We start from the raw sequence: 21,026 nt of genomic DNA, 5'->3' as shown, positions 1-21,026 counted from the left end.
TTATCAAGAATCATCTAATTGATGTTTAATTTTTAATTGATTGATAAATTACTTGCAGTGCACGTAAAATAAAAAATTCAGTGTTGAATGAAATATTATCGCATTGCCTGATAATACGATAAAAAAATAAAAATCAAGGAAAAAAAATAAATTTTTTATCAAATAATTAAAAAAAGGCCTCATCCTGGGTAGAAAACGAGAAACTGATCGCAACGTCATGCCCCGCAATTCAGCTACAACGTAAGTAACTTTTCATGTAATTTTGTTTGTTTTTTCGCGAGATAAGATGGGAACTGTAATTGTTTTTGTGGAAAATCATCAAAAATCATCTTTAACCTCCAAGCAGCAGCAAAGCAGATTTTATCAGCAGCGCGATAAAAAAAAAAACAAGAAGCGGGCTGTTTTTTGATATCATTCAATGTCTGTTTGATTGAAACAGATGTCTCCTACTCCTTCAAATATAATAAAAAGTGTTCTACTTAAATTTAACGCGATTTTTTGATTAATATCGATCGACCAGCTATCGAATGAAAAATAAACATCGAGTTCGCGCACGGCGAGTGTTCAATCAAAATCAATTTGCATAAATTTTTGCATGTTTTTTGTTCGATGAGCCAGTTACTTGGAGCAGCAAATGAGAATACTTAATGAAATTCTTATATTAGGGAAGTGCAGTTTTTGAAAATGTTCTGAATTTAATTTAATTTTAAATTAAAAAAAAAAATTAAAAAAATAAAAATAAATAAAAAATAAATTAAAAATGCGAAAATTTTTTAAAATTTGTCAGAATTGTCAAAGAATTAATTTTTTACTATTTTTTGACCGAATTCGACACATAAATTTATTTAAAAATAATTTATTAAAAAATTTTAAAATTAATAAATATTTAAGAAAAAATCTTTATAATAATTTTTTTGATTAATTAATAATCTTTTAATTTTTGACAAAAAATGGTAATTTAATTTAATTATTAAAAAAAATTTAATTTAAAAAAAAAATTAAAAATTTTAGAAATTTAAATAAAATTAATTTTACTAATTAAAATTATTTTTTTAAATTAATTTGTTAAAAATTAAATTATTTTTTTTTTAATTATTTTTTTTTTAAATTTAAAACCAATAGAAATTTTTTTAAATAAGAAATATAAAAAAATGATGTAAATTTATTTGAATTATTATATATTTTTTTTAATATTTTAATTTAAAATTTTTTTTTAAATAAAAATTTTTTTGAACGGTAAAATATTAAAAATTAACTAAAATTTGATTATTTATTTTTTTAATTATTTATTTTTTTAAATTAATTAATAATTTTATTAATAAATTATTTTAAAATAAATTTTCTTAATTAAATTAAATTTTAAAAAAATAATTTGAAATATTTTTCATTATTTATTTTTTTTTAAATCTTGTACAAGGTGCGAAAAATGTTAACATTGAAATTTTTCTCTTATCAGAATTTTTTTATACATTTATAATATGTACTAAAAGCCATAAAAAATCTACTCACATGAAAATGATGACAAGATAATCTTCTAAACAACTAAACTTTATATAACTTTGTCATGTGCGAGCAAAATTTTTCATACAAATTCAAGTTATTAATTATTTATTGATCAGTTGGTCAATTTATAATAAGTAGCATATAACATTGAGTTCAATTAGGTAGGAATCGTGCCTTCAATGTGGGTACAAAAAATAATTTTATGCAAAAAAAATACGAGATTGCCTACTCATCTAATTTATTTTGTCAAGTGTGTGGCTGTGAAGCGTTATAGAAGCGAAAAGTGACTAAGTGCGGTAACGAAACAATTGAACGAGTGAAGAAATAATTGCATTCGCGATTTTTATTGTTGTTTTTAAATAAATGCTGCGATGTATTTATTGAGTGTGAGTTGAGTTGAATTTTTTTTAAAGAAAAATAAGACAGATGGTTGCACCATGATTTTTAATTGTTGTTGTTGTTGTTGTCGTGGTTGTCAACGTAAAATGTAACGGCATCGATCAAAAATATGTCTTTGTAATGGATTTGGTGTTCTACTTTAAAAGTGTTTGGAAAAAATATTTTAATTGGGTCAAAATGCATTTTTATAATTTATTATTATTTAAATTTTTTCAAAAGAAAAGAAAAAAAATTAATTTATGAGGTTTTTTGAAGTTCGCTTAAAATTGTGAAATTTTAAAAGATTTTTTTTTGTTTGAAAATCTAATAAAAAAAAAAATTAAAAATACCTAAAATTAGAAAAAAATATTTTATCGTGAAAAAAAAATTTAAATTAATAAATAAATTAAATTAGGTATTAAATAAATAAATTATTTTTTTTTAAATATTATAATTTTAAGAATTTTAAAAATTTAATAAAAATTTAATATTAAATTTTTATTTTTATTAAATAATTTAAAATAAAATAAATTTAAAAAAAAGTTAAAAAAAATTCAAATTAAATTAAAAAAATTTAAAAAATTTTCTTTAAAAAAAAAAAAAAAAATATTTTCAAGAAAAGCTCTTAAAAAATTAAGAAAAACATTTTAAAAATTTAAATGAATATTTAATAAAAAAATTTTTTTTCCTTAAATTTATTTTTAAATTTTAATTTAATTCAATTAAATTAATTATTTAATTTTTTAAATTAAAGAAATAAATTTTATTCAATTAAAAAAAAATCAGGAAATTCTTCAGACAAACGCCTTTGCACTTTATCTCTTTTCATCGCATGATTGCTCATTTAAGAACAAAATTCGCGACACTTCCTTACAATTCTCAATTTATTACGCAACAACTTGTTCGCACAAAAGTGTCACATTTCGCTAAGAAAGAACAATCATTACGACATTGGAATCTAGATCGAATCAAGCAAAAAAAGAGGATTGTGTCTTACTGAATATAAAATAAATAAACAAACAAAGCAAAACCAGAAATCGTTTAAAAGCAAAAACGCTGCAAATATGTGGTGAATAATAAAATCCAGCGTCTACACTTAATAATAAATAAGTACAAATACCTCCAACGAGGGAGGGAGTGACATGCATGAATAATTTTTGTAGTACATAATAACTCACCTGTTAATTTTTTTCCGAGTTTTATTTACTATTTTATTGTGTGCAAGTTAATCATTGATGCCTAAATTAATGCATTTCAGTATTTATCATAATTAATACTTTTGAAAAAAAATTTTTTTTTTTTGTAAACCAAACCACGGTCTGAATATGAAATTAAAAGGATCGACTAAATGTTGCTCCATTTATTATTTATTTTATTCAACCTTAAGCTTTATATTTTTTTCCTTTTAAAAAAATATTTAAAACCACATTTCAGTTCAGTAAAAAAATAAATATTAATTTTTTATGAAGAAAAAGTTTGAAAAATATGATTTTTTTAGGATTTGTTGAGAAAATTAATTTATTAAAGTTAAAAAAAAAAAATTTTTTTTGGTTTTGAATATTAATGTTAGGCTGATAAAATTAAAAAAATATTTAATTTTTTTTAAATAAAAATTTAATTAATTAAATTAATTTAATTTTCTTTAAATTTAATTATTTTAATTTTATTTAATTAATTAATTTTTTTTTTTTTTTTTTTAATTAAAAATTTAAATAATAAAATTTTTAAGACTTTAAAAATTAAAAAAAATAAATAAAAAAAATAAATTTAATTAATTTAATTTAATTTAATATTAAATATGTAAAATATATTAAGACAAAATTTTTATTTTTTTCATTAAAATTAATATTTTTAAAAAAATTTTCAAAAATTATTTTAATTTAATAATAAAAAAAATGTTTTAAAAAAAAAATTTAAGCTTTAAAAAATTAAAAAAAGAAAAAATAAAATATTAATTAAATAAAATTAATAATAAAATACTAAAAAAAAAAAATAAAATTATTTTTTTTCATTAAAATTAATTAATTTTTCTTCTAAAAAAAATTTAAAAAATTAATAAAAATAAAAAAAAATTTTGAAAAAAAAAAAAACTTAAAAAATTAAAAAAATAAAATTCACTTTTAAAATTAATTCTTTGTAACTCAAAATATTTTTTTTTTCTATTTCTAACAACCTAATATTCACCTTTTTGTTACCTCTTCATCATCAAGAACAGAAACAAAAATACATATAAATTACATTTAACCCAGAGGTGCCGAAAACTTCATAAAAAATAACATGTACGGAGTACCGAGACGTGACTTTATAACCTTTTATATAATCGACCATTATACTGCCAGAAGACATTTTTTCTACCTTACAAGCTTAGAAACATCTAACAATTTACATTTTGTATTCAAACTCGAGAAGTTTCTCTACAAACTTTGCCAACTTCTATTTCAATTATTGTCAAAAAAAATTCAACATGACTGAAAATGAGAAAATGTGATCCTTTTTCATCCATTTCCTGCACGGATCTGTGCAAAAAATATGAAAATTTAATATTGAAAGACGTAATTCTATCATTTTTTGCTGTTTCTGAGAAACTGCAAGTGCAAATTTTTTTATTTTGCTATCTTACAACAACGTAATAATAGGTTATTATAGTGTTCAAGTTGATACACCTTGACTCGATACTCGACATCGTCACGAGTAATAATGAAAACTATATCAGAGAGAAGACTAATAATGATGATGATGATGTTGTTGAATGTGTAACGTTCACACACTTTGGCTCTATTTGCATGATAATTGACAATTACTCATTTTTGTGGCAAAGCGAGGCATTAGGCAAGGCGTTTGGACAAAAAATTCACTCGAGCAACAGATTTCACATGATTTTCGGCGGATTAATGGCAAAAATTTGAGTTTTCAGGGCAGATTTCCGTCACTCGAGTCAATTATAAAGTAATAAATTTTATCGAGAACGAGGCTGGTTTGCTCAGGATAAACGTTGTGACATGTATAAGTCGCTCCCTTTTGTTTTCGCAATTATACGACACAACATTGTTTTGTTTTCGACACACCTCACAAATAATTTAATGAGTAAAAATAATCATAATATTTGCATAATAATTCTTTTTAACGGCAGAATGTTTTTATTATTATTTTTATTTTTAAAAAATATTTTTGCAGGAGAAATTTTTATTTGGAAATTAAATTTTTAATTTATTTAAAAATTTTAAAATTTTTAAATAATTTTTTTTTAAATATTAAAATTAAATTTTAAAATTTTTTAAAAATTAAATAATTTTAAAATTTAAAAAAAAATTTTTATTAAATTTTAATTTTTTTAAAATTAAAATTAATTTTTTTACTCAAAATAAAATATTTTTTAAGAATTTTAATAAAAAAAATTAAAAAAAAAAATTTATAAAAAAATAAAATAAAATTAAAAAATTTAAAATTAAAAAAAAATAAAATTAAGATAATTTTTTAATAATTTTTTTTTTAAAATAAAAAAAAAAAAAAAATCAAATTAATTAAGTTAAAATAGAAATAATTAAAAATAATTAAAATTATAAATAAATTTAAAAATTATTAAAATTAAAAAAAAATAATATTTTTTTTTAATTAAAATAATTAAAAAATTAATAATTTTTTTAAAATAGAAAAAAAATTAAAAATAATTAAAAAATAAATAAATTTATTTTTTTTATTTATTTTTTTTTTAAATTAATTATTTTTTTTAAATTATTTTTTTTAAATAAAAATTATTATTTTTTTTTTAAATAAAATTCAATTCAAGCAAAAAAATTTTTTTTTATCGAGCACATCTCAACCATTTTTTTGTCCATCAAAAAATCTCACAATTTTAATGAATATTCAATAAGGTGAAATTTATCGCGCCATTCGAAATGTAGAAACTAAACGTTTTTTGAATTCATAATTTATTTAATATTTTCTTCAATGCAACACAAAATAAAACTAAATTTTAAAAGAACAGTAAACAAAAAGAAGATTGACAAATCAAAACCTACTTTAACGCACCAAATGACCAAAAAAGAGCATTTCGAACAATATCAAAGAGAGTAAAATCGTTTTCTTGAGTGTGACAACAAATTGTTATGTTTCGAAAAAAATGTGTTTCATCTTGGCGTCGTGCTGAGGAAACATTTATCTAATAAAAATTGAATGAAAAAAAAATCAAGTTGAATGGAGGTCAAATGTTAGAAATGTTGAAAACTGTCGCTTGGGTTATGTCATAGTCTCGATTTAAAATTAAAAGTTTTTTTTAATATTTTTTTTTTTCAACGGTGACCAATTCTTTTATTCATTCTTCCTGATTTTTTTTTGTGCAGTTTAAAAAAAAAGTTTAAAGCACTGTCACGTATCAATAATACCGGTAGCTTTAGAGCATGAAGTTATGAACATTTTCTATTTATTTGTTTTTATACATTTTTTTGAGCAGAAAGTAAAAAAGTTGTAAATAAATAGACAACAACTTGCTTTGTTTCGATCGTCGTCGTCGTCGTGAAATAAGTTACTGAAACTGCATAATGGTGCAATGAACATACTTGATAAAAATAATAAATGAAAAATAAATCATTATATTAGAAAGTTTTGTTACAAAGTACGAGTGTGTGTCCCTTGTTTTGTGCCAAATGCGTCGTTTTGTTGTAAATTTAATGTTCAAGAAAGTTAAGAAAATTGCGAAAAAATTAAATGTTATGGTAATTAATTTTTGAATGATTTTTTTAAGGAAGTATTTATTAAAAATCGTAAAATTTATAAAAAATTTAAAAAAAAATAAAAAAAAAAAAATAATTTTTTAAAATAATAATAATTTTTTAATTTAAAAAAAAATTTAAATTCAAAAAATTATTAATTTTTAATTAAATAAAATTTTTATTTTATTTTTTTAATTAATTAATTTTTTAAAATTTTATTTAATTAAATTATTTTTTTAAAATTTAATTAAATTAATTAATTATTTTTTTTTTTTGTTCAAAAATTAAATTTTAATTAAAAATAATTAAACTAATTTTTTTAAATTTAATTTAATTAAATTATTTTTTTAAATTTAATAAAATAAAATTAAAAAAATCATAATTTAATTAAAAAAATTTTATTAAAAAAATTAAAATATTTGTATTTATTTAATTAATTAAAATTAAAAAAAATTTTTTTTTAAAATTAAATTAAAAAAATTATTTAAATTTATAATTTTAATTTTTAAATTTTAATATATAAAATTTTTAGCTTTAAAATTTTTATTGTAAATTTTTTTCTGATCAAAAATTACAAATAAAAATTTATTTTTTTTTATTAAAAAATTTTTTAAAAAAATTCTCAAAGATAAATTTTCAAAAAATTAAAAAAAATTTTATTTAATTTTTTTAAAAATATTTTATATTAAAATTTCTTCGAAAAAAATGTCCTGAATGCCCTATAAAAATAAAAATTCATCTAAATCCATAAATTTCCCATCATCTAACTCTTTGACCTCCATTCGACCTTGAACTAACTTTCGACATAAATCCATCGCAAAAAAACACAAACTTCATAAAATAATCATCTGCGAAACCCTCAAAAACGTTCGACAGATGACATGACATCAACAACAGATACTCATAAAAAAGCACCGCGCTCCATGCCGCAGATTGATAGCATCATTCACCTTTTTTTTTGCGATTTTTTTTTGTGTTTCTGTTTATTATTATAAGCTCTTTAATATTTTCCTCACACACAGACATAAAATTTATCCATCGATTCGATTATTATCTCTTTCTATCGAAAATCTTTAGTTGGGGGAGCAAAAAAAGCGATAAAAACACGACAAGTACATATTCAGAGGAGAGATAAAGACTACTTTTATAGGCAGTAATTTCCCTCCTATTTTGTCGTTTAACGTCTCGTTAGGTTTCTTAGAGAAAATTTTGCCTTTTTTTTTTCTTACTTTCACTCAATCCAATCAAATCAAGACTCCCGAGCGAAAAAAAAGCTCCTGAGGGTCAACAAATTTTCTTTTATTAGATTTAATGAGAGATCCGTTCGCAATAAATTATTGTAATAACAGAAAAATCTCACACCGCTTGAAATATTGGAAGAAAATTGATTGTCATGACATTCACTTTGCTTTTTTTCCTTCTTTCTTTCATCGCCAGTTTTCATTGCTAATGCATGCATGCATTTATCTGTTATAATTGCCCATTTACGGAAACAAACAGGTTTCTATGAAGAGATTTTACTTTCTTTGGAATTGAATTGATTGGATAGAGAGACCTCGTTGCTCGCCAAGAAACACAAGAAACGAGAAATAAACTTGAAAGAGAGAGTGAATTATGTTTGTGTGTGCAATTTAAATTTGATTTCCAGAGAAAAGTTCATTGATGTCTTTCTTTGATGCAAGTCCAACTTGTCTATTATGTTATTACTGCATATCTTTGGATAAAGTGATTTACTTCGCGTTACATGTGAAAGAAAGAAAACGAGATCTAATAATTTTTGTTTTGACGTAAAAGAGCAACTTTATCGCGTTTTGAGGTTAAAAATGAAATTTTTTTACATTTTCTTACTCCTCAAATTTCAAAATAATTTTTTTATGACTTGCAAGTTTAATTTTTGTTACTTATTTTGTCAAAAAAATTTATAGTTCATATTTTCGAGCTCCTCATAAATTTTTTTTCAAAGAGAAACTCTTGAATTTCAATTCAATTAACTAAAATTTCACATTTTTGTACTCCTCATTTTATAAAAAAAAATAATTTGTTAAATAATTTTGCTTGGTTTGGATAAATTAAAAAAAAAATTTAAATAGGTCATTCTAAATTTTTTGAGGCTTATTTGTATGAAATTTTTTATAACCTTTCACAATTTCGTACTCCTCCTTCCTTAAAAAATTAAATAAATTTTGCTTGGTTTGAATTAATTGAAAAATATTTTAATTTTTGAAAAATTTTGTTTTTTTTTTTGAAAATTTTTGGGGCTTGTATTGAAGAATTTTTTCAATAATTTACTTACATATTAAAAAAAAATTCACAATTCCATACTCCTCATGATAATTTTTTCTTAAAATCAATTGATTTTGATGAGTTTGTATTCAATAAATTTTTATTTCACATTTTAGTACTCCTCAAGAAATTTTTTTCTTAATTCAGATAAGCTTTTAAAACTTCAATAAACTAAAGTTTCACATTTTTGTACTCCTCAATTCACAACTTTTTACTCCTTATAATATTATTAAAGCTTTTTTCGTCTCTTTTTATGAAAATATCAAAAATTTCTTAAAGAAAAATTTCCACGGACAAATTTTTACCATATAACCGCATTTTTTCCTCGAAATGCGGTAAAAAAAATTTTAATAAATAAATTAATTTTATATGTCGATGTTCTCTTAATGTACATGTATGAGAGCAAAATGCTACCAACTAATGTAAATTATAGTAAATCGTCTTCCTCGATGTCCGCACAACTCACGAGACGATCGTAATAATAATTACGGCGCGGCGATTTACATGTAAAAAGATGATGATTGGCTTCAATGAAAAAAATTATGAAGAGTGTGGGAGGTGAATGACCAAGTAAAAGTGAATTTGTCGTTCGTGCACAAGTTTTTTTTCCATGCAGGAAATTAGTAACAACCATGTATGAACAAAAGAAAGAAAATGTATCAAAATCCATTGAAATTTCTTCAAGTGCATAATAAACAATCAACCAGCATGATGCGTCGCATTGTTCATGACATTGATTACTTATGATGAGACGGCCCTTATTCACTTAACGACGTCGTTGTGCATGATTCATCCCCCGATTCGCTTCAATTTGTCGCGGCGACGACGTCATTGATCCAATAAATCTTTTCATTTAATTTTCTAATAGATACTTTTTTAAATGAATTAAATCGTCATTCGAGCAGAAAAATGAATTGAAGCGCTTTTACCTATTGGATTTTTAATTTCTTATGGCATTTTGAAGAATTTGCGAAAAAATTTGGTTTTATGAACGATTTGTTGTCTATTTAAGATAATTTAAAAATTTTCTTCCGAAACTTCAGCAACAATGAAAAAAAAATTAAAATAAATTAAATTAAATAAATTTTATTAAAAAATTAAAAAATAAAATTAAATTTACCTACAAATTAAAAAAAATTAATAATTAAAAAAAAATTAAAATAATTAAAAATATTTAAAAAATTAAAAGAATTTAAAAAAAAATATTAAAAAAATTAAAATATTTCTTTAAAACAAAAATCTAAATTTTTTTTTAAATTTCAAAAATTAAAATTTTTTTTTTTAAATTTCAAAATATTTATGAAAAAAAAAATTTAATATTAAAAAAAGATTTTATTAAAATTAAATTAAAAATGTAATTAATTAATAAATATTAAAAAATATGATAATAAATAAAAAAAAAATAAAAAAAATTAATTAATTCAATAAATTATAAATTAAATTTATTTTTTTTAAATTAAAAATAATATTTTTTTAACTAATAAAATTATATTAAAAATTAATAATTTTTTCTAAAAAATTAAATTTTTAATCAATAAAAGCGAAAATCCCTCATAATTTCACGACAACTTTAAAAACTTTCATAAACTTGACTTTTTTAATTTTTCGCACATTTGAGGCAAAAAGAAAAAAATTTCATTAACTGCCGACAAATTGCCGTGTCGTGCAAAAAATTATTTAATTATCGTCTTTGATCGTTTTGTTGCTTTGTTCGCGAGTTCATTAAAAGTGGGTACATTTAATTTCAATTAAAGTGCAACTGACTGATGTGTTGAAAAAATAAAATAAAAAAAAAACTTTTTTTTTCAAATAATATTATCGTCGCGCCACCAAATTTCCCATGCATTTCACGACAACTTTAAACACTTTCATAAACTTGACTTTTTCTTTAATTTTCGCACATTTAAAGCAAGAAGAAAAAAAAAATTTCATTAACTGCCGACAAATTGCCGTGTCGTGCAAAAAATTATTTAATTATCGTCTTTGATCGTTTTATTGCTTTGTTCGCGAGTTCATTAGTTGTTTTGAAAGTGGGTACATTTAATCAATCATTGAGACGATTAAAGTGCAACTGACTGATGTGTTGAAAAAATAATCATCGCAAAAAAAATTTTTTTTTTCAAACAATAGCATTTGACATAAAATGTTGCTACTGACAAAACAAAAACAAAAATAAAATGACAAACATGAAAAATGAAACATTTAATTAAAAAGCAATGAATTGTAATTAAAAATATTGTTAGTTGACAATATCTATCAGTGTTTAAACTAACTGCACTTTCTCTTTTAATTTAATTTTTAAAATAAAAAAAAATAAAATGTTTGACAAGTGAAGCGAAAATTACACTTAATTTTTTTTTTTCATATATAAAAAAAAATATTCTTTAGCAAAAAAATTTTTTCACCTTCAAATTTTTAAATTTAGCTCAGAATATCTATTTTTACACATTTTACTTTATTAAAGTATACATATTTTATATTATTACCGCAAAAACGCTTCAGCACTTATCAGTGCGCTTTAAACATGTTTTCGGTCCTCTTCATCTCGACACAAAGAGCACAACATTAGTACCCATAAATATTTATTGATGTGAAAAATATGATAAATGTACAAAGTTTTGTACATAGGGCTTTTCGCTATCATATATAAACGTATATAACATATACATTAAACATAAATATATTGATGAGAAATTTTCGTTCAAATTTTAAAATGTTGTGTTCGCTTAAACAGCTCTAAATATAATAATAATGTTCAATTTACCATGATAATGAGACAGATGCGTATCATTATACATGTATATTGTATATTATATATGATGAGAAGAATAAATAAAATAACATATATATATGCCACTTTTACGCTTATTTAGCATTTTCCGAGAAATCCGTGTCACTTTTCATCAAAAAAAAAAAAATGTCTTTGATTTCTCATATTTCGGAGATGGAGAGAGAGAAAGTCATCAGCGACACAAATTTAAATATGAAAGAGAGATAAAAGTTATGTTAATGTTCATTTGATGATGAAAGAAGAACAAAAGAATGATAAATAAAAAAAATATTTTTCAATTACTTACAATTTTAATTTAACTCTCTCGATAGAAATTCCGCCCACTTCTTCCTCTTCTTGAACTTTGCAATGTAATAAATTTGACCTTTTTCATGCTATTTTTTTGTATAATTTTTTTTCTTTTTTAAATGAATGCTTAAAAATTAAGTCTTTGACATCATTAAGTTGAGTTTCTCAGAGAGTAAATGTATTAATCGTTGGGAATTGTCAATTAAACAATTGACCTCTTTAACTCTTCTTTTATGATGTTATTTAGTGAAATAATAAAAATTTGTTCTAATTATCTGAAATTTGAATAAAAAGCATTAAAATACATAATTTAAAGTTAATTTTTTAATATACGACAATTATTTTTTTATTGAAAATCATAATTAATTTTTTTTATGTATGTTTAAAATAATAATAAATAAAATTTAAAAAAAATATTTAATTTAAATGAAAAAAAAAACAAAATCATAAAAATAAAATTATGTTCAAATAAAAAATCATTAAAAATTTTTTTTTTTTGTTAATATTAAAAAAATAAAAATTTTAAAAAATATTTATTAATACAAAAATAATTTTAATTTAATTTTTAATAACAGAAAAATATTTTTGAACGAAAAATTATTAAAAACAATATTTAATGTAGGTTTATTTAAAATAAAAAAAAATTTACAAAGATAATTTACTTAATATTTAATTAATGAAAATTATTTTTAAAGTAAATTTATCATTAAAATGTATTTCATTTCTTGTTAAAATAATAAAATTAAAAAGTATATTTTTTTAATTCAAGTATTAAATTTTTAATAAATTTTAAATAATATTTTCAAATTTAAAAATTTAATAAAAAATATTTTGTGTATGTTAAAATTTTTACAAAAATAATCAATTTTTAATGAACAAATTTTTTTTAATATTAAAAATTATAATTATATTGTATGTGCAAGATATTAATAAAAAAATTAAAAAATTAGTAATTTTATTCAAATTCAAATTATTTTTGTAAAAAATATATATTTTTTAATTTTATTATTTTTACAATAAATAATATACTTTTTAATGATAATTTTTACTTTGAATATAATTTTCGTTAATAAAATATTAAATTAAAAAAGATAAATTTTAAAAATATAATATTAAAAAATATTAATTAATATTAAATATAAAATTCAAAAAAATTTTTAATTTATTTATTTTGAAATTTTTTTTTACAAAATTTAATTTTCAACTTCAAAATAATTTTTGTATGTTAAAATTTTAATTTTAAATTATGCGTTTTATGTTTTTTTATTCAAATTAAATAAAATTAGAACAAATTTTATTTTATCGTTTAAACCAATTAAGATATATATTATAGAAAAATTTATATATGATTGATATATTTTATAAAAAAAATTAAATGAATTTATTTATTTTTAAAAAATTGATAAAAAAAAACATTTAATCCATTTAACGTCTAAACTAAAATAACGTCGAAAAGTTACAGTCATGCATTTTTAATTAACCATCATTGTAAAATTTCTGCTCCAGAATCATTACAAATGTTTTAAATTGATGCTAGACACGCCAACTTGTTTGCTTCCATTTTTTTTTTCGTAATTTAATTTAATGTTTTCTGTGAAAGTAAAAGAATGGCAAAAAGTACAAAAAGTAAATTTCAAGGTCGAGTTTTGTTTATGTTTACACAAAATCAACGATTTATTTATTCTAATTAATTTTTGTGTACTTTTAAATCTCTGGTTTAATATTTTTTGACTGTAAATTAATTTAAATTAAAGAAAAAAATTATTCTTAATTTTTTTTTATTTATTAAGTCGTCGACATGAAAATGACTCAGTCTCTTTGTTTTTCCGTGCCACCCGAATCGCTCGGTAAATAATGATAATCATTATAATAATAATAATTTCGCTTTTAAAATCACTATCTTGTCAAACGGTGCCAGCTTTGAGCGTAACTGTGATGAAATAAGCGTGAAAAATAATAAATATTATCTAACACGGCACGAAGTCGTCAAAAAAAAAGTTCGCGCGGAGAACAGTAGATATTAAATTTCATAATATTTATTACTTTAAAAATGGAAAGTAATCTTGTTGGGCGGCGGCGTTTGCTGCGAATCTAATGAAATTCGAGTGTGAAATAAGTTTTTTTTTATTGTGCGAGTAAAAAATATTTTTTACATTGTATCGCAAATGAAATGTTGATCCTCTGAATAAATATGAAGGACTCATGGGAGCTGAAAAAAAAACATAAAAAAAATATTTATCTTCTTTTTTATTAGTGATGAAAACTTTTTTTTCTGGATCACGTTGATTAGCAAGTTGTTGCTGGGTCGCATTTGTTGCTACGGGAACCTCGTTCGCATCAAAAAAATTGTATCTCCCTGACACGGGGAAAAACAAATAAAAATATCGAACAAAGGAAAGAGGTCATTCGGCGCCTTCTGTTGCTTACCTGAGTGAATGGTTGAGTTGAGAAATAAAAAAAAATACAAAATAAAACCACCCGAAGCAGATTTTTGCTGAATAAAACTTTTTTTCTCTCATTTTAAGGGATGTTATAAATAATTCCAAGACCATTCATTTCCTGTTATTCATCTCTCATTGTTTGAACATTTTTATAGAAGTTTTGCTCAAATTGAAAAGAATTAGCATTCGTTCTGAACTTTGTTCAAAACTTACATGAATGAACGTAAAAATAATAAAAACAACAAAAAACACGAGCGAAAAATAATTAATTGGCTCTCTTAATTTAATTAAAGCTCACACGAACGCAACTTTGATCATTATTATTGTTATCACATCATTTTTTATACTTAACTCGCATCTCGCGCTATTTGTACAAAATATATGAGTGATGATGAGCTAAAACGTGCCAACTGTGTGTATGTAAATTAAAATGGATGCGAGATGAATGGATGAAGTAATGACGATGCTTTGTCAGAAACAGGCCAACAAATTAGAATTAATTATCATCGAGATTATTTTTTATAATTTTTTTTTTAATATTTTTTCGACATTTTTTTTGTAATTGGATGGATGTAATAATTAAATGTGAATCATTTTTTTGTCTACAAGAAGTCTGAAGTTTTTATTTAAAAAAATTATTTAAAAAAAATATTTTTTTAAATTATCATATTAAAAAAAAATAATAATAAATTTAAAATTTTTAATTAGCACTAAAAATTTTTTTTTTCAAATAAATTAAATTAATTTTAAATTTAAATTAAAATTTTTTTTTTATTAAAAAATTTAAACATAAATAAATTCAATTAAAATTATTTTTTAAATTAAATATTTTTTTTTTAATTTTATTTAAATTATTAAATTTTAATTTTTTAAATTAAATGAAAAATAAATTAATTAAATTGTTTAAATTTTAAATTAAATTAAATTTTTTAAATTTTATTTGATTTTTATTAATTAAATTTTATTAATTAAATTTAAAAATAAATTAATTAAAAAAAATTTTATAAATTAATTTTTTAAAATTATAATAAAATTTAATCAAATTAAAAAAAAATTAAAAAAACAAATTAAAAATTTATTAAAAAAAATTAAATAAAAAAAAATTAAAATTAAATTATTTGAAATTTTCAAAATTTTTTTTATTTTAAAATTTTTTTAAATTTTATTTTTTAAAAAATAATTTTTTAATTTAATTTATTTAAAATTTTTAATTTAAATTAATTATGAATTAAAATTTTCAAAATAAATAATTAAAAATTTTTTAAATGAATTAAAATTAAATTTTTTTATTATTTTTTAAAATTTAATTTGATTTTTAATTAATTTTTATCAATTTTTTAAATTTAATTAATTTTTAAATTTAAATTTAATTTTTTAAAAATTTAATTAAATTAATTAAAAACTTATTAATAATTTAATTAATTAAAAAAAAATTTAAATTATTAAAATTATTAAAAACAAATAATAAATTTAAAAAATTAAAAATAAATTCTTTGAAAATTTTGTGAAATATTTTTCTGAAAATTTATATATTTTTGCCTTAATAAAAAAAGCCCTGTGAATTTTTTATTAAATATATTTGCTTGGTTTGAATTAATTGGAATAATAAAAAAATAAAATAAAAAATTAAATAATACTTACCATATTTTTATGAGTAACACAAATTTATTTCTCCCAATTGCTTCAACCTAATTTAAAAAAAAAAAATAAAAAAAAATATTTTTGTTACATTTTTCCACAATTATTTTTCTATAAAAAAAAAGTACAAATAAACATAGAACTAGAATTTTCTATTTAAATATTTATGAATAGTTGCATTTTATGCAAACAAATCTCCGCATCTCTCGAGAGATGCATTAAATATTTACTCAACCCAATTTTTCCCTCCATACTTTTCAGCAATTATAACAAAAAATACTTTTTATTTATGTTTACATTTTTTTTGAAAAATATTTGAAATAGAAAAAGAGAACAATCCTCATAAATAAATATTTTACAAAAAAAAAATGTATTTTGTAATAAACACGTAATAAATAATGGACGTGCATCATTCATAAGGCGTAAAAAAATAATCACGAAAAAAAAGTGAAAATGTTGTTTTTTTGAGTTTGAATGAATTAAGTTGTGCATCCCATTGAACGTTGTCTCGTCGTCGATGTAAGAAGATAACTTACATTATTAATCGTTCAGTGTTTTAAGCTCGTAATAAGTAATTATTATTAGCGTGTATGTAACATCATCTTCAGTTACCATGACTATAAATTTCACTTAATTACCTTTTTTTTTTTTTTGAAAAAAATCTTTTTTGGTAAAAATTGCGTCAAGTTAATCAATCATTAACGAAATAAGCAAACATTGTATCTTCTGTCGCCTCATCGTAGCGAAAAAAAAATCATAATGTGTAAAAAAATGTCAGTCACTTTGGGCAAAAAATGTCCAAAAAAATCCAAAAAAATAAATCAACTGCAAGTACTTCACATTCTGCACGTGGCAACTCCATAAAACTCTCATCCACACAAAATAATCGTTTGATTGTCAATGTAAAATGGCAAGCAAAACCAAAAACCCATTCAAAAAATCAAACAAACACTCTGTTTTGTCGTTCCAACCCCTTTAGTGATGTCAGTGAAGAGGCACCGCCGCCGGAAGAAGCGCCCGAGGAGACAAATGAGGGGGAAGAGCCTCCCGGCAGTGACGATTCGCACGCTACCGTCGTGCAAAGTGTCACAGAGGAGAACGAACGTTCGCCGTCTTCGGGATCCAAAAAGTCGGGTAATAATGATGACGAAGAATTGCACACCTTGGACGCCCAAAAGCCTGAAGATGTGATTGTGTTGGAGGATATTGAAGATGAACCGAGTCAGGAAGAATTGCCTGAACCTGCGCCTCAGGCGGAAGACGAACCCGAGGAACAGGAAGAAGAAGAAGAATTTGTGCCTCCCCCCCCTGAGCCTGAACCTGAACCAGAACCTGAAGAACCTGAAGATGACGATGAGATTGAGGAAATTCTCTTGGAAGAAGTTCCGCCGCCCGAAATTGAAGAAATTACCGAAGAGCCTGAAGAGTCAGAAAGTGTCGTTGAAACAGTTGAAGAACTACCTCCTCCGCCTGCACAATTCACATCTTCGACGGAAGCGACCTCTGCACCGGAAACGCGAACTACGAATAACGTAACTACCGCTACTGTGGAAAAACCGACAACTAACGATCATAACAACGACGCTGACGTGATAGAAGAAGAACACAAAAAAGCTGAAAAACCGACAACGACGACGATAGATATAGAACCTACTTTACCTACAATTAAGAAAATCGACTCAACGGACCTCAAACCAAAGAAACAAGAACTTCCACAAACAACAAAAGTAACAACAACAACAAATGAATGCGCGCCATCGACATCGACGACATCTGCGGCGAATACGTCAACTTCAGTTAATAACGATTCACAAATAATTACAGTTCCTATCTTTAATGAACCCGAAATGCCCACTGTGTTAGAAAAGAAACCCCTACCCGATATCTCAAGCAACAGGTGAATTTTCTTAGTAGATTGGGCAACCTTTCGATTAATTCTTGACTTTTGTCTTTTATCTGCATTTGCAGGCGGTACGATGACGATCCAGATAAAATTTGGAATTGCGGCGCATGGTTCGAGTACATTTTGGTTGTTGTAGTCTCGTCGCTCTTGTTGCTGGCTGCCACGGTACTCACGCTCTTTTGGGCCATTTACTACCGACAAGGATTCGATCTCACGGATGCCGACAAGAAATTCAATTTGCATCCCGTTTTGATGGTTGGCGGTTATATTACACTCTCAGGATTTTGTAAGTACTTTTTTTTTATTGCATTTATTAAATTTTTTAAAATTTCTTGAAATTAAAAAAAAAATAATTTAATTAATTAAAATAAAAAAAATAATTTAATTAATTAAAATAAAAAAAATAATTAAATAAAAATAATAATTTAAACAAAATTAATTATTTTAACATTTTTTTAAAATAAAAAAAAACAAAAATTTTAATTTATATAAAATGATAAAATAAAAATTAATTTCAATAAATTTTTAAAATTTTTATTTAAATTAAAAAAATAATTAAAAAAAATAAAAAAAAAAATTCAATAAATTTTATAGAAAAATTTGAATAAAATAATTAAAGATTTATTTCATTGAATTTTATAAAGTTTTTCAAATAAAATTTTAATTTGAATAAAAAAATTATTTTAAATTTAAAAAGAATAATTAATTTGATAAAATTTTTTTCATTTTAATTTTTTATTTTTTAATTTTTTATCAAATTTTAAAAGAATTTGAAAATTCATTAGTTTTAAATTCGTTTTAAAATTTCAAAAAATAATTTAAAAAAAATAAATTTTTTTTTCAATAAATTTAATAAAAAAATTCGAATCAAATTTTAATTTAAAAAAAAATTAATTAAATTAATTAATTAATTCAAATAAAAAAATTAATTAATTAAAAAAATAAATGAATAAAATAAATTGAAAAATTAAATAAAAATTAAAATAAAAATTAAAAATTAATTAAAAAAAAAAAATTAAATTCAATAAATTTTATATAAAAAAATTCAAATAAAATTTTTAAATTATTTTTAACTAAATATTTACCTGCTTTAAATAAAAAAATTAATATTTGAAAAAAAATATTAAAGTTCAAAATTAAAAAAAAAATAAAAATTTTAGACTAGAATTTTGTTAAAAAAAGATTAAAACTTTATTTAATTTTTTTTTAATTTATTTTTTTTTTAATTTAAATTTTTTTTAATTTTATTTTTTTTAAATTTTTAAACTGAAAACTATTAAATTTTTAAATTCTTTGAAAAATTGATAAAAAATTAAAAATTGAAAAATAAAAAATTCAACAAAAATAAATTTTTTGTCCATTTTGCAATTTCATATATGTTAATTAGAATGACAAAAAAAAAATACTTCAGAAAAACTTTTACATGAAAAAGCCTTTACTGTTGGTTGCACACGTGCGACATAAACATAAAATAAAAAGAGAGCAAAAAATATTTTTTTCCTCAAAATCCTGTGTTAAATCTTTTTTTTCTGTATTTTGTTTTATGGCAAGTTGTTTTTCTTCCGTTTTTTGCCTCTTCAGTACTTGGTCTCTCGTACCGAACGACGAAAAAAGAGTAAAATAATTGCACTCTGTGATATTAAAAGCTTTTCGTGCATTATTAAAAAGTTTCGCAAAAATAAGTCTTCCATAAAAACTTTTGTCTCTCAAGCACCATATTCGTGTTTGCTTGTTACTTGCCTCCGCTTGAAGTATCTCGGAGCAGAGAGAAGAAAGTTTTGCTGTTTAAATAATCACACACAAAATGCACTTGGGACGCTTTTAATTTAATTAAAGAGATGGTAACTTAACTCTTTCTCATTTTTTTTTTCGTCTTTTTTTTTTTGCAGCTATCATATTGTACCGCATTTGCCGATGCTGTTCGCACTTGATGGTTAAGTTGATCCATGCCTTGTTCCATGCTTTGGCCATTCCATGCATCGTGATCGGCTTCCTCGTCGTTTGGGACTACAAGAACCAAACTGGAGCTGCTCACTTTTATTCGTTGCACTCGTGGCTCGGATTGATTACCATGGGACTCTTTGCATTGCAGTTCGTATTGGGATTCTTCAGGTAAGAAAAAAATAAAAAAAAATAACAATTAAAAAAAATATTTAAAAAAAAATTTTTTTAATAAAAACATAATTTGATTTTGATTAATTTATTTTAATAATAATTTTTAAAAAAATTAAAAAATATTGAAAATTTTTAAAAAATTAAAAAATATTGAAAATTTTTAAAAAATTAAAAAATATTGCAAATTTTACTATTATTAAAAATAAAAAAAAATATTTTAATAATAAAAGATAAAATTATATTTTTAAAAAGTTATTATTTTTTTTTCAATAGCTTTATAATATAATTAAATATTTAATATTTTGGAATAATAATTTTCCAAAAATAATTAAAGAAAATTTATTAATTTAATTTTTGAATTATAAATTTTGTAAAATAATTTTTCTTATAATAAAAAATTATTTTTTTTAATAAAAATATTAAAAAACAAAAAAAAAATAAAATAAAATAAATTTGTAAAAAATATTTTAATTTATTAAATATAAAATATTAAAATTTTTTTTTAATTTTTTAAAATAATTAAATATTTTAAATAAATAATTTATTAATTAATTATTATTTTTTTTAAATTATTTTCATAAAATTTATTTAAAAAAAAAATAATTTTTTTATTATTATTAATATTTAAAAAAAATTATAAAATTCAATTTAAATTAAATTATTTTTTTAAAAATAAAAAAAATTAAATTAAAAATTAAATTAAATTTAATTTTAATCAATATAAATAATTAACTAATTTATTTTTTTTTTTATATTTTTTTTAGCTTCCTCATCTTGTTATGCTGCGATAACGCTACCTACAAATTCCGTTCAGTAATGGTACCCATCCATGCTATTTTCGGCATCATCACTTTCATGTTGGCTATCGCAACTGCCCTCACTGGATTCTTGCAAAAGGCTCGTTTCGACTTGGGGTAAGAAATTTTGTTTCCTTAAAAATTTTCATTAAAAAAAATTTCATCTCATAGAAAACCAAA

The 21,026-nt window shown here is 21.4% G+C and overlaps 1 protein-coding gene across 1 annotated transcript in view; it reads left to right on the top strand.

Moving 5' to 3' along the window:
* Positions 1 to 21,026, top strand: part of LOC134829125 (fibrous sheath CABYR-binding protein-like) — a 32,323-nt gene that overhangs the window by 9,695 nt on the left and 1,602 nt on the right. The window contains exons 2-5 of the mRNA XM_063842122.1: positions 17,011 to 17,928; positions 18,000 to 18,220; positions 19,824 to 20,046; positions 20,814 to 20,963. Of these exons, the coding sequence (XP_063698192.1) occupies positions 17,011 to 17,928; positions 18,000 to 18,220; positions 19,824 to 20,046; positions 20,814 to 20,963 (1,512 nt within the window). The remainder of the gene's footprint in view (positions 1 to 17,010; positions 17,929 to 17,999; positions 18,221 to 19,823; positions 20,047 to 20,813; positions 20,964 to 21,026) is intronic.

This window comes from Culicoides brevitarsis, chromosome 2 (assembly GCF_036172545.1).
Source record: "Culicoides brevitarsis isolate CSIRO-B50_1 chromosome 2, AGI_CSIRO_Cbre_v1, whole genome shotgun sequence".
Lineage (NCBI taxonomy): Eukaryota > Metazoa > Arthropoda > Insecta > Diptera > Ceratopogonidae > Culicoides > Culicoides brevitarsis.
The sequence above is the reverse complement of the archived record's forward strand: the minus strand, read 5'-3'. Positions and strand labels throughout refer to the sequence as shown.